This window comes from Babylonia areolata, chromosome 20 (genome assembly GCF_041734735.1).
Source record: "Babylonia areolata isolate BAREFJ2019XMU chromosome 20, ASM4173473v1, whole genome shotgun sequence".
Lineage (NCBI taxonomy): Eukaryota > Metazoa > Mollusca > Gastropoda > Neogastropoda > Buccinidae > Babylonia > Babylonia areolata.
This window is the reverse complement of record NC_134895.1, coordinates 38,063,858-38,078,857: the sequence shown is the minus strand read 5'-3', so window position 1 is coordinate 38,078,857 and position 15,000 is coordinate 38,063,858. Positions and strand designations below refer to the sequence as shown.

General features: G+C 44.3%; 1 protein-coding gene across 1 annotated transcript in view; it reads right to left on the bottom strand.

Moving 5' to 3' along the window:
- LOC143294601 (QRFP-like peptide receptor) overlaps positions 1 to 15,000 on the bottom strand; it is a 147,460-nt gene that overhangs the window by 57,401 nt on the left and 75,059 nt on the right. Inside the window, exons 5-6 of the mRNA XM_076605976.1 lie at positions 12,591 to 12,738; positions 11,781 to 11,855 (exon numbers count right to left, since the gene is read on the bottom strand). Of these exons, the coding sequence (XP_076462091.1) occupies positions 11,781 to 11,855; positions 12,591 to 12,738 (223 nt within the window). The remainder of the gene's footprint in view (positions 1 to 11,780; positions 11,856 to 12,590; positions 12,739 to 15,000) is intronic.

Genomic DNA, 15,000 nt, shown 5'->3' with positions numbered 1-15,000 from the left:
GGAAGACAGAAAAAGAACGAAAGAAAGAAAAGAGAAGACAGAAAAGAAAGACAGAAAAAAACGAAAGAACAGAGAAGGAAAGACAGAAAAAACCAAAGAAAGAAAGAAAAGAGAAGGAAAAACAGAAATGGAAGACAAAAAAACGAAAGAAAGAACAGAGAAGGAAAGACAGAAAGACAGAAAAAACCAAAGAAAGAAAGAAAAGAGAAGGAAAAACAGAAATGGAAGACAGAAAAAACGAAAGAAAGAAAGAAAAGAGAAGGAAAAACAGAAATGGAAAACAGAAAAAACGAAAGAAAGAACAGAGAAGGAAAGACAGAAAAGGAAGAAGGAAAGACAGAAAAGGAAGACAGAAAAACGAAAGAAAGAAAAGAGAAAGAAAGACAGAAAAGAAAGACAAAAAACGAAAGAACAGAGAAGGAAAGACAGAAAGACAGAAAAAACGAAAGAAAGAAAAAAAAGAGAAGGAAAAACAGAAAAGGAAGAAGGAAAGACAGAAAAGGAAGACAGAAATGGAAGACAGAAAAACGAAAGAAAGAAAAGAGAAGGAAAGACAGAAGAGGAAGACAGAAAAGGAAGACAGAAATGGAAGACAGAAAAACGAAAGAAAGAAAAGAGAAGGAAAGACAGAAGAGGAAGACAGAAAAGGAAGACAGAAATGGAAGACAGAAAAACGAAAGAAAGAAAAGAGAAGGAAAGACAGAAAAGGAAGACAGAAACATAACTAAAGAAAGAAAGAACAGAGAAGGAAAGACAGAAATGGAAGACAGAAGAAAACAAAAGAAAGAAAACAGAAGGAAAGACAGAAAAGGAAGACAGAAATGGAAGACAGAAAAAAAACGAAAGAAAGAAAAGAGAAGGAAGGACCACACCAAAAAGAAAGACAGGAAGACAGAAAAATAAACAACCTGAAAAAAAATAAGAAAGAAATTGGGCGGGAGACAGAATAAAGGAAGAGAAGTAAAAAAAAAAAAAAAAAAGAAAAAAAAAGAAGATATAAATAAAAGGCAGAAACAAACTTGAGTTAAAAAAAAAAAAAAAAAAAAAAAAAAAAAAAAAGCAAGCCTACGAACAAAAACCCACGTGGAGGGGACATCATAAGAAACATGCTCCACCGTTTTTCCCCGCCTGTTCTGACCCGCTGAATTTGATTGAATCCATTGCCCTGCATCAGGGGCAAAAACGTCCTCAATCTAATCAAGAGCCTCCTTCTTGAAACAGATGAGAGAGAGGGGGGGGGAGGAGGGGGTAGGTGGTGGGAGGGGGATGGGGAGGGAGGGATGGGGAGAGAAAAAAAATGGACAGAGAGCGAGAGAGTGGGGGACAGATGGTAGAAATAGAGAGAGAGAGAGAGGGAGAGACAGAGAGAGGGAGAGAGAGGGGGAGAGAGAGAGGGAGAGAGAGAGAGAGAGGGAGAGAGAGCGAGAGAGAGAGAGAGAGAGAGAGAGAGGAGGGGAGGGAAAAATGGACAGAGAGCGAGAGTGGGGGACAGAGATGGGAGAAATGGAGAGAGAGAGAAGGGGGAGGGGGGGGGGGTATCTTTTCTCACAATCCCATTTGCGTTGATGAACAACAGAAAAACAGCACGCCTAAACTTTCTGAACAAACAAAAATGGTGAATATAAAACCTGTGGAAAAAATTATACAACGTACCATGCAAATTGAATCTGTTAACAACAGAATTCGACATTAAATGGGGCATGGGGAAAGGAACATGTGTGTGCGGATGAGAAAGCTAATTTGGTTAATTTGTCAACTTTAAGTAGGCACAAATGATACAAACTCACCCTGTCCAAAACGATTCTGGATGGCCGAAGCTCGTCAACCATAAAGAATGTGATGCATAGAAGGAGGAGGATAAAACTTTCTAAAAGCTGATGGACTGTATTGCACGTCGGAAGGTGCCGTATTCAATAATAATGATGATGATGATGATGATGATGATGATGATGATCCATCATCATCATCATCATCAATATTTAATGGACATTTAAACGGCTCGTTTCTCTACAACTACTGCTCAAAGCGCTTTACATTTCGGTCCCGCCCCCCCTCAATACCCTCCCTCCTCCACGTATTTCAGTTCTTTGTTAGTATGGAAGTATGGCGGAATCTCTAGTCGGCCACGAAGATTGTGTGGACGAGGCAGACCATCTTTTAGTAGAGTTGGACCTCAGGGTGTGAGTGAAGACCTGTCCTGGAAGCACACAACAGTCCACATACATTACTGGGAAAGGAGTCCAGGGCCACAGTCCCTTGTTTGCGCTTCTCTAGTTTGCCCTGAAGAGCAGTTCACCTGTTTGCCTCCAGAATATTCAGTCCCTGACGGGCGCAACAGCCGAATGATTAAAGCGTTGGACTTTCAATCTGAGGGTCCCAGGCTCGAATCTCGGTAACCGTGCCTGGTTAATAAAGGGTGGAGAATTTTCCGATCTCCCAAGTCAACATATGTGCAGATCTGATTGTGCCTGAACCACCTTCGTGTGAAAACGAATGCAGAAGATTTAATACGCACGTTAAAGAAATTGTAATCCATGTCAGCGTTCGGTGGGTTATGGAAACAATAACATACCCAGCATGCACCGCCCCCCCCTCCCAAAAACTGAGTACGGCTGCCTACATGACGGGGTAAATAAACAAAACGGTCAAACACATAAAATGTTACATGCCTGTCTGATTGTGTATGTGTGCGTGCTTTGGCAAGAGAAGTGGCGGGGCACACTTTTTTAAAATTTTTTATACTCATTCTTACTTTTTGAAGGGGGAAGAGGCCCCTCGATGTATTCCCTGTGATGAGCCTCTCACCGTGAAACACGTGCTCCTTGACCGTTGGGATCTGCATGACGTTAGACACAGACATTACACGGCGGTTTCTTTGAAGACCTTGTTTCGTGATGTCCCTCCGTGGGCGCTGATGGACTTCTTGAAAGAAGTGAATATTTTTAATCAGATTTGAAGGTTTTAAACTATGGAAGGTTTTTTTTTTTTAAACTTTGACTGGAAAGCTTAAAGTGGTGACTTGTTTTTATTGTTCGTTTTTTTTTGTTTTTTTTACCCTTGTAGTAGGTATTAACGTGGTGATAGCCTTGAGATGGTCTTAGTGGTCGGCGAGGCTCTAAGCACCATAATTTCATTAATTTCATTTCATGTGTGCGTGCCTGAAATCTGACTGAATGACACAGGAAACGAATGATGAGCACCCAATGGCAGCTCTCAGTTGGTTCTACTCAGGTAGACAGCCTGTTGTGCAAATGACCCCGAGTTTGTAAAGCGTTCAGAGCTTGGTCTTCAACTGAGGATAGGCGCTATGTAAGTATCCGTATCATCATCATCATCCCTTTGTACAGACCGGTGTCCACTGGTGGCGGTCATTCGGCTGAAGTGAGTGTGGAAGTGAGGCCACACTTGACACTCAAAGGAGGTGTGTTTGCATCGGCGTGGACAAGACTCATGCCCGTTACAGTGAAGCACATTTTGAATCTGTCCAACCCTTCTGCAAAGTTACGGGCATCAGACTGAGAGACCACCACAAGCGAGGAAGTCAAGACTCGAGCTGAACGACAACCAGTGTCCTCAACCATTTTGTAAGCGTCGTCTGAGCTGGTTGGGACATGTCGCAAGACTTCCGCACGACAGACTTGCCAACCGAGTTCTCCAATGAAATCCTCAGGGACAGAGGCGAAGGGGACACCTAAAGATGAACTGGGGTCAGACGATGGACAGGAACCTCCACATCGTGAACAGACGATGGACGAGGACCTCTAGATGGTGAACAGACGATGAACAGGGGCCTTCAGATGGTGAACAGACGATGGACAAGGGACCTCCAGATGGTGAACAGACGATGGACAAGGACCTCCAGATAGTGAACAGACGATGAACAGGGACCTTCAGATGGTGAACAGACGATGGACAAGGGACCTCCAGATGGTGAACAGACGATGGACAAGGGACCTCTAGATGGTGAACAGACGATGAACAGGGGCCTTCAGATGGTGAACAGACGATGGACAAGGGACCTCCAGATGGTGAACAGACGATGGACAAGGACCTCCAGGTGGTGAACAGACGGTGGACAAGGACCTCCAGGTGGTGAACAGACGATGGACAAGGACCTCCAGGTGGTGAACAGATGATGAACAGGGACCTTCAGATGGTGAACAGACGATGGACAGGGACCTCCAGATGGTGAACAGACGATGGACAAGGACCTACAGATGGTGAACAGATGATGAACAGGGACCTCCAGATGGTGAACAGACGATGGACAAGGACCTACAGATGGTGAATAGATGATGAACAAGGACCTCCAGATGGTGAACAGACGATGGACAAGGACCGCTAGATGGTGAACAGACGATGGACAAGGACCTCCAGATGGTGAACAGACGATGGACAGGAACCTTCAGACGGTCAACAGACGATGGAAAGGAACCTTCAGACGGTCAACAGACGATGGATAGGGGCCTTCAGATGGTCAACAGACGATGGACAGGGGCCTTCAGATGGTCAACAGACGATGGACAGAAACATTCAGACGGTCAACAGACGATGGACAGAAACCTTCAGATGGTCAACAGATGATGGACAGCAACCAGCCGCTGTGTCTCATTCATAAACGAGTCCGGCTTTTGGATGGTGACTGTCGGCAGCCATACTGTGCGGGAACGAATAGTCTCGGTATGCCACTATTCCGGTCTCCCTGCTTGAAGAGGACAGTTTTTCGGGTGCTGTGCGGACATGATCCTTCTGATCACACACCTTTATCCAGACTGATCCTGATCACACACCTTTATCCAGACTGATCCTTCTGATCACACGCCTTTATCCAGACTGATCCTTCTGATCACACGCCTTTATCCAGACTGATCCTTCTGATCACACGCCTTTATCCAGACTGATCCTTCTGATGACGCGCCTTCATCCAGACTGATCCTTCTGATCACACACCTTACTCCAGACTGATCCTTCTGATGACACACCTTACTCCAGACTGATCCTTCTGATCACACACCTTCATCCAGACTGATCATTCTGATCACACACCTTTATCCAGACTGATCCTTCTGATGAGGCGCCTTCATCCAGACTGATCCTTCTGATCACACACCTGTATCCAGACTGGTCCTTCTGATCACACACCTTTATCCAGACTGGTCCTTCTGATCACACACCTGTATCCAGACTGATCCTTCTGATCACACACCTGTATCCAGACTGATCCTTCTGATCACACACCTTACTCCAGACTGATCCTTCTGATCACACACCTGTATCCAGACTGATCCTTCTGATCACACACCTTACTCCAGACTGATCCTTCTGATCACACACCTTTATCCAGACTGATCCTTCTGATCACACGCCTTCATCCAGACTGATCCTTCTGATGACACACCTTCATCCAGACTGATCCTTCTGATCACACACCTTACTCCAGACTGATCCTTCTGATCACACACCTTTATCCAGACTGATCCTTCTGATGACGCGCCTTCATCCAGACTGGTCCTTCTGATGACGCGCCTTCATCCAGACTGATCCTTCTGATCACACACCTTTATCCAGACTGATCCTTCTCATCACACACCTTCATCCAGACTGATCCTTCTGATCACACACCTTTATCCAGACTGATCCTTCTCATCACACACCTTCATCCAGACTGATCCTTCTGATCACACACCTTTATCCAGACTGATCCTTCTGATCACACGCCTTTATCCAGACTGATCCTTCTGATGACGCGCCTTCATCCAGACTGGTCCTTCTGATCACACACCTTACTCCAGACTGATCCTTCTGATCACACACCTTTATCCAGACTGATCCTTCTCATCACACACCTTCATCCAGACTGATCCTTCTGATCACACACCTTTATCCAGACTGGTCCTTCTGATGACACACCTTTATCCAGACTGGTCCTTCTGATCACACACCTTTATCCAGACTGATCCTTCTGATCACACACCTTTATCCAGACTGATCCTTCTGATGACACACCTTCATCCAGACTGATCCTTCTGATCACACACCTTTATCCAGACTGCATTCTTTTGCAACACTATTCTTCATTTTGTATACATAATTTTATGAGAAATACAGTCTTTGATATTTTGTCGTCAACCTCAGTGAACTGAGAACATTTAAAAAAGTAAATTGCAAGACAGAAATGCAATTATCAGCAGGCTGTTAGCCACATGAAATTTTGAGTTTTTCTCTTAAATAAACTGATCTAAAAGTACGGTTAATTTTTCGTGCTTTATTTTGCATCAAGGCGATAGGAACGTTGTTTTGTCTAGAGTATTTGAGCCGTAAAAAAAGGGGGAAAAAAAAGAACTGTTCTAAGAGTTTTCTTTTCCATGGTCCATTATCATGCACCTGGTCGATAAAACCCAACACAATCCTGGGCGGCTCATAGCCACCCCTTGAACCTCGAGCCGCTGAAAAAAAAAAAAAAATCAATGAACATTTCTAAAAGTAGTTTTTCTTTGTTTGCTGATAATTCCCACGGAAACCAATGCTGAAGATAATCTACAGAAAAAGGGCAAAGAAAGAAAGAAAGAAAGATAGATAGATAGAAAGAAACCCAAACAAACCCTGCTGCAGAGAGACAGAACAAATGGAAGACACGAATCGCTATTAGCAGCAGTGAGGTCCTAAGTGTAACCGGCAGCACGGGAGGACAATGGGGCTTTCTTTTCTGTCGTGTGTCAACCCAATATCTTTTCTTGTTCTGAGACCCGTTAAAAGCTTTCTCGCTTGAGGATGATTAATAATGAAAAGAAGCTGCAGTTGGGGTTTGGCCCCAGGCTGTGCCGAGGAAAAGAAAATGTGTGGAAAAGCCATCCAAAACTTCAAGGAGCGAGAAAACAGAGATATAGAGAGAGTGAGAATGGAGAATGATGATGGGAAGGGAAAGAGTGAACGAGAGAGAGAGAGAGAGAGAGAGAGAGAGGGAGGAGCGAAGGAAGTGAGAGAGAGAGGGTAGTGGGTGGGAGAGACAGAGACGGAGATACAGAGATAGAGAGACAGAAAGAGACACAAAAAGAGACAGATACAGAAAGAGACAGAGGAAAAAGACACACAGAGAGAGTGACAGAGACTGAGAGACAGACAGACAGAGAGAGAGAGAGAGAGAGAGAGAGAGAGAGAGAGAGAGAGAGAGAGAGAGAGGAAGGGAGAGAGAAGCACACTGAGAGAGAGGAGGAAAAGGCACTGTGAAAGCAAATGGTTTCATTTGGAAGAAAACGCAAGTTTAACACAAGAAAGACAATCGCTTTTATGAAGAATTATTCAAAGGTTTCCCATCCGTGAAGATGGACTGAATGTGTTTTTTAAACGGAATATACGTTGTTGCTTTGTTTTCTGCTTATCAGGACATGTTTTGATCTTGTCTCTTAAACATGTGACCTTCAATTTGTGAAAAGGCAAACAGCCTCACCATGGACCAACACAGTTTTTATAACTGATGGCACTGACTGCGAGATGTGCCCTAAAAATTTCAAATTCATGTACGCGCGGACACAACACACGTACACTTGTCTACAGCCAATGCATTAATGTGGTCAGATGTTAAATTGAAGACACACACACACGCGCGTACACATACACAGACACTCTCTCACACATACAGAGACAGACAGACAGACAGACACACACACACACACACTCACACACACACACACACTATAATATCCACATGCCCTCGGCAATTTTGTTACAAGCGGATATGATAATCGTTCGTAAAAATCGATTATCTAAAGATCTCAGAGAGGCTCATCACAAAAGTGTGAGGCTCCAAAGATGGCGTTTTGAAATGCTACCGTCGTTAATCGTTATAATCCCTAGCAATCTGTGACAAGGTTGTATTCTTCTTCAGTCACAAAAGATTCGAGTTCTCTGTCTGGAAAGAACGGCTCGCCCTCCCCAATGTGGAATTGCTCTGGCTTTTTCCTCCCCAGTTTTCCATCTGCATTTTCAACAGAAGTTGAGAATGTGTTCGTTCCCGTGTACTGACTGCATGATGCACGCTGGACCTCTGGTTATGTCTCACAAGAAATACTGACATCTAGACTGGTTCTAACACACCACACACACACACACACACACACAGAGAGAGAGAGAGAGAGAGAGAGAGAGAGAGAGAGAGAGAGAGAGAGAGAGAGAGAGTTCAGGTTATCTCTCACAAGAAATACTGAAATCTACACCATTTCCAACACACACACACACACACACGCGCGCGCGCACACACACACACACACACAGAGAAAGAAAGAGAGAAGAGTCATGAGTGGTTCTTGCAATTTGTAACTTTGTTCTTTCATGTACAGCGCCCTGAGCTAATAGAGAGAAAGGGCGCTATGCAAATGCACATTACTACGACTACTACTATTGCTACCACTACTAACTAACTAACACAGCAGTGTGGGAGAAGAGGAGACAGGGGAAGGGAGCAGAGAAACAGCAACAACAAAAATCCCGGTCCTTGCACGGGTCGAACTCGTAACACTCACTTCCTTCATGGTAAGAACATTGACCACCAGGCCACCGCCTCACGTGCCTGAAGCTGTCAAAGACACCAGCCGAAAACATGTCCTAACACGCTCATTAAGCGAGTTTTTCCCGTCATTAAGACGCGCAGGCGATTTGATTAAGCAAGCACTGGGGAAATTTGTTCCTTGCTCAATAATCCACGCTCTCAGGACAGACTCAAACAGCTCGATGTGGTTAATCACCTTCCCAGTTGTGAACTTTTTACACACTTTCAGCGTGTCAAGACAGATATTTTGTGCTCCTGGTTTGTTCTCAGCGCTTCCTAATGCGACAATACGAAGATTATTAGGATCCTGACAACTTACGTGCCTGTCCGCAAGCAAGCAAGCAAGCGCGTGTGTGTATGTGTGTGTGTGTGTGTGTGTGTGTGTGTGTATCTCTGCGTGTGTCTGTATGTGTGCACGTGTGAGATGGAAATGGTAAACATTATCCACGTAATGTATAACATTTATATTTTCACAGGAATATATAAAATTTAAGCTGACCTTAGATGTTTTTAAATTACAGATGATAAAAAGCATTTTACTGCAATTTTTTTCATTCGAAGCCTAGAATCGATATGTGTAAACAGACAATAAATACCGCGTAGTTAACAATAACATCAAGCTGCTCCTCCAGGGAGGGCGTAGACTCACTTTTTGTTGTTGTCTTTTTTGCGTATTTCTACACGTATCAAAATATGTGCACCGGCGAAAAAATATTTTTGCAGATTTTAAGCAGAGACACATTGTTCTTGCTTGATTTACGTTTCCTCATGGGACTTCAGCTTACTGTTTCATCCAAAAGATGAAAGGGTGCTCGGTTCACCATCTTATCCAACAGACCAAAGGGACGCTGGTTTACTGTTTTCCCAGACAGTCTGGAGGGATACGGTTAATCATCTCACTTGGACGGCTTGAGGATATTTATTTTAACTCACTCAGTACGGCCAGTCCTCTCTTCTCCTCTACACACACCCCTCGGAAGTCCAGTGGGTGTCTGAATGACCCAACCTTTAGCTTCCATCGTCAGAACTGTGGTAATCTTTGTCAACATTCACCTCTTCAGTATAAGAGCGTTCCGCTTGCAATATTTTGATGATGGTAATTGGGATGAAACGCTGTTAACGTCGACTCTTTCGCCGTTCGTATGGAGAGAGTTAATCATCTCACTTGGACGGCTTGAGGATATTTATTTTAATCACCTGAACTAGAGCAGACTTAGTGGTACGTCTTTTTAGTACTTCAACTCCTCCCCACAAAATACAAAAGCAACTACAATTTAGGAGGATTCTTTATCTTCCCAAAAGAAGACTATAGTTTAATGCAGGCACATGTGTATAACCTCTGCACAACACTTACTATTGTTGCAAGTTAAGCTTGCAGTAATGGACATGCGCGTAATGGCCACATCATACTTCCAGCTGTGAATATAATTTAAAACAGCAGTGATGTGCATCAATTTTATGTGACCTGCACATCATGCTCTCAATAGTTCTACTGCACCAGTGTCCCATGTATCATCAACATTTCCTAACCTTTTCATGGAGTGTTATCCAGATGATAAGAGTGAGTGAGTGCTGGCAACATTTGAAATATGTGACTGCGATTTCTTTTTTTTTCCCATTCTTCTCACATACATCGCCAGAAGACCTTTTGAAGATGGTCTGGACGACAAATAATTCAGTGAATTATCGCGGTGTTCAAAAGCAGCATATTCATCCTTGTTAGCCCACGCGTTCCAGCAAGTCCCAAGCTTTCTCACACATTGCCAGAAAGCATGGGATTGCGAAAAAAGCATTGCCCCCCAACTCCCCCCCTCCCCTCCCCACCCCCCAGGGCCGTGCTTTCTTACATTGCTGAAAAAGGGGGTACGCTTTCTTACATTGCTGAAAAAGGGGGTACGCTTTCTTACATTGCTGAAAAAGGGGGTACGCTTTCTTACATTGCTGAAAAAGGGGGTACGCTTTCTTACATTGCTGAAAAAGGGGGTACGCTCACTTACATTGCTGAAAAAGGGGGTACGCTTACTTACATTGCTGAAAAAGGGGGTACGCTTACTTACATTGCTGAAAAAGGGGGTACGCTTTCTTGCAATATTTGACAAAGCGTAGGAAGTCCCCCTTGTCTTTTAATTTATATTCCAAACAGTTCCATTCTCATCGTAAATCCAGAGCGTCCCCCACGGTTTCTCGCAATGTGGGAGAAAGCGCAGGATTTCTAGAAAGCATGGGCTAGCAACCCTCATTTTTACTTCCTCCTGGTCATACAAAAGGATTAACAGGCAGCCGAATCAACGAGGGAATTTCAGTGGGATGTCCAAACGGAGAACAAACGCAAATGTAGCAGCGTGATAGCCATTAAGCGTCAATATGTACATATACACCTGACGATGTTTCTAGGTACACTCACTGACAAATTACACACACACACACACACACACACACACACACACACACACACACACACACACACACACACACATCCATGGACACGCACACACACACACACACATCCATGGACACGCACACACACACACACACACACACGCGAGCAAGCACACGAACGGGCGCGTGTACACACACACGTACACACACACACACACACACACACACACACACACACACACACACACACACATTCATGCATACACAGTATAGTATTATCATGAAAATACATGCTAAAACCAGTTTAACGTTTGATAATGCCATATCACGCGTCATTCACACTGGCCAATGGCGACACAGCACAACTTAAGAGAGTCCAACTGCCCAACATGAAAAACCAGTTTACATCCAACATGTAAAATGATCGGCCTATCACTTAACTTAAATGCCTGGACGAAGCTGAGCAATATCATGTGTGTTGGTGAATATTTGTTGTTCTTTATTTAATGTTCTTTCTCGGAGTCTGGTCAGCACATTGCGTGTTTAGGCGAATATCAGACATATGCACGCTCTGACACCTTCTTGAGACTGAAACTGAAACTAATGTACTTTTAATATTAATTTAAATGATCAACGTTCAGAGTGGTATTATGCGTTCACTTCTCGATGTATGATACATGATATACGATCATATAAACATTCGCCTAAATAAAAAAAAAAAAAGAGGAAACAACAACAGCAACAACCAGAACAACAAAACACATTGGAAACAACCCCCTCCAAAAAACAACAACAAACATTAAAAACAACCCCCCCCCCCCACACACACACACACACATACACACAAAGAACTTACCTTAAACTTCTCCTTATCCAATCGCGACCGTTGGCAGTACGTGTTCTTAGTTCCGGGATCTGTGACCTCTGACCTTCTTCCGCTTCCTCCTCCTCCTCCTCCACCCACGCCTCCTCCTCCTCCTCCACCCACTCCTCCTCCTCCTCCTCCTCGCACGCATGCGCTCTGAAGCACGCGAAGGGACCCGTTGGGGGAACTGGTTTTGTCCGTGCCGGAAACTTCCAAACGGCCGTAGGTCACCTGTGTGAAATGTGGCAAGTCTCGGCTTCAGTCTTGGCTGCAGTGAAGAATGTCATAGGATGCGGATTTTACGGCAAATACATATAATATGGAACCGTAACTGAGGACATAGTGCGGAAATACTGCTGGGTTTGATACACACACACACACACACACACACACACACGTACACACACACACACACACAATCTCTCTCTCTCTCTCTATATATATATATATATATATATATATAAACATTTTAGCATTCGTGTAGTTTTCGCTTCTTCAATAATTATATGAAAGGAAAAGGTGCAAACTGACTGACTGACTCTTTAATGGGTCAAGAACTCACAATAAAGACCTTATAATTGTGCCCATTTATCGAAATCAAAGATGAACATTAAAATGTCACTGCAGGAAATGTCACCAACTAAAAATCTTTGTCTAATTTCTCAGTTATAATATGTTGTGGCACTAATGTTGGTCCCTTCCCCCTTTATATTCGGTATCTCAAATGCATATATGTACTTTCTTTGCAAACAGGCCGATGGCCGGCCTTGCAGTAAAATTTTTCTGAGTTCTGAGACTGACCTGCAAGTTGTTACCGTGATGGGCTGGACCACTGGACCCCAGCACTGCGGTCTGTGTGTCGGAGGACGAAGATGTGGAGATCTCGGTGGAGCGTGGTCGCCACGAACATGACCTCGCTGCTGAAGGGGTCAAGGCCGGGCTACGTGGACTGTTGGAACAAACCAAAAATAGGTAAATAAATAAATAAACAAATAAATAAATAAACAGTTAAATGAAAAAATGAATAAAATTAAATATAATGAAATAAATAGAAAAAAGAAAGAAATACAATAGTACATAAATAAATAAATTAATAAAAGAGTGTTTGTTGTGACTTGTTTTTTTGTTTGTTTATTGAGAAGATAAGACAATCAAAGGAAACAACGAACAACAACAAAGAACAAAAACAAATCAACAAAGAATGAAAACAAAACGGCAAACACACACACACACACACACACACACAGAGCGATGAGGAGAGATGTGGGAGAAAGGAGAGAGAGAGAGAAAGGAGAGAGGGACAGACAGGCAGACAGAGACAGAGAGAAGCAGACAGACAGACATCTAGACAGACATATACAGACACAGAAACGAAGACAAATACTCGCGGATCGGGCTTTACATTTTCAAAAAGGGAAGGAGAAGAGCGAGAAAATAAAGAGGAAGACAGACATATGGAGGAGACATGAATGGAAGAACAGGGGAAGGGTGGGGTTAGGGGGGGGGTGGGGGGTGAGGAAGGTAGTGTGGAGTGTGGGTTGGCAGACCCAGTCAAGCTTTGATTTTCCCTCCGAGGCAGCATGAAAGGAAAGCGAGTTTTCAATGTGCATTCCACAGGAACGGAACGGAAAGGGAGACGGGTGTATCCCTGTCTGAATAGAGAAAGGGAATACTCGAGTCAGTGAGTCAGTGAGATGAGAGAAATAGGGAGGGAGGGATGAAGGGAGACAGAGAGAGTGACAGAGAGATAAATAGATAGATAGATAGAGAGAGAGAGAGAGAGAGAGAGAGAGAGAGAAAGAGACAGAAAGACAGAGACAGAGACAGATATACAAAGCGACACAAACATAGACACACACACACGCACACACAGAGAAACATACACACACACACACACACACACACACACATGCAGGGTAACACACACACACACACACACACACACACACAGGGTGATGAGGAGAGATGTGGGAGAAAGGAGAGAGAGAGAGAAAGGAGAGAGAGAAAGGAGACAGAGAGAGACAGACAGACAGACAGAGACAGAGAGGCAGACCGAGACAGGAGAGAAGCAGACAGACAGACATCTAGACAGACATATACAGACAGAGAAACGAAGACAGATACACGCGGATCGGGCTTTACATTTTCAAAAAGGGAAGGAGAAGAGCGAGAAAATAAAGAGGAAGACAAAAACATGGAGGAGACATGAATGGAAGAACAGGGGAAGGGTGGGGTTGGGGCGTGGGGGGGAGGAAGGTAGTGTGGAGTGTGGGTTGGCAGACCCAGTCAAGCTTTGATTTTCCCTCCGAGGCAGCATGAAAGGAAAGCGAGGTTTCAATGTGCATTCCACAGGAACGGAACGGAAAGGGAGACGGGTGTGTCCCTGTCTGAATAGAGAAAGGCAATACTCGAGTCAGTGAGTCAGTGAGATGAGAGAAAGAGGAGGGAGAGAGGAAGGGGGAGAGAGAGAGAGAGACAGAGAGATAAATAGATAGAGAGATAGAGTGTGTGAGAGAGAGAGACAGAGATAGAGAGACAGAGATACAAAGCGACACAAACATACACACACACACACTCACACACACACACACACACACACACGCACACACAGAGAAACATACACACACACACACACACACATGCAGGGTAACACACACACACACACACTCACACACACACACACACACACACACACACACAGCGATGAGGAGAGATGTGGGAGAAAGGAGAGAGAGAGAGAGAAAGGAGAGAGAGTGAGAGACAGACAGACAGAGACAGACAGACAGAGAGAGAAGCAGACAGACAGACATCTAGACAGACATATACAGACAGAGAAACGAAGACAGATACACGCGGATCGGGCTTTACATTTTCAAAAAGGGAAGGAGAAGAGCGAGAAAATAAAGAGGAAGACAGACATATGGAGGAGACATGAATGGAAGAACAGGGGAAGGGTGGGGTTGGGGGGGGGGAGGAAGGTAGTGTGGAGTGTGGGTTGGCAGACCCAGTCAAGCTTTGGTTTTCCCTCCGAGACAGCAAGAAAGGAGAAGCGAGTTTTCAATGTGCATTGCACAGGAACGGAACGGAAAGGGAGACGGGTGTATCCCTGTCTGAATAGAGAAAGGGAATACTCGAGTCAGTGAGTCAGTGAGATGAGAGAAATAGGGAGGGAGGGATGAAGGGAGACAGAGAGAGTGACAGAGAGATAAAT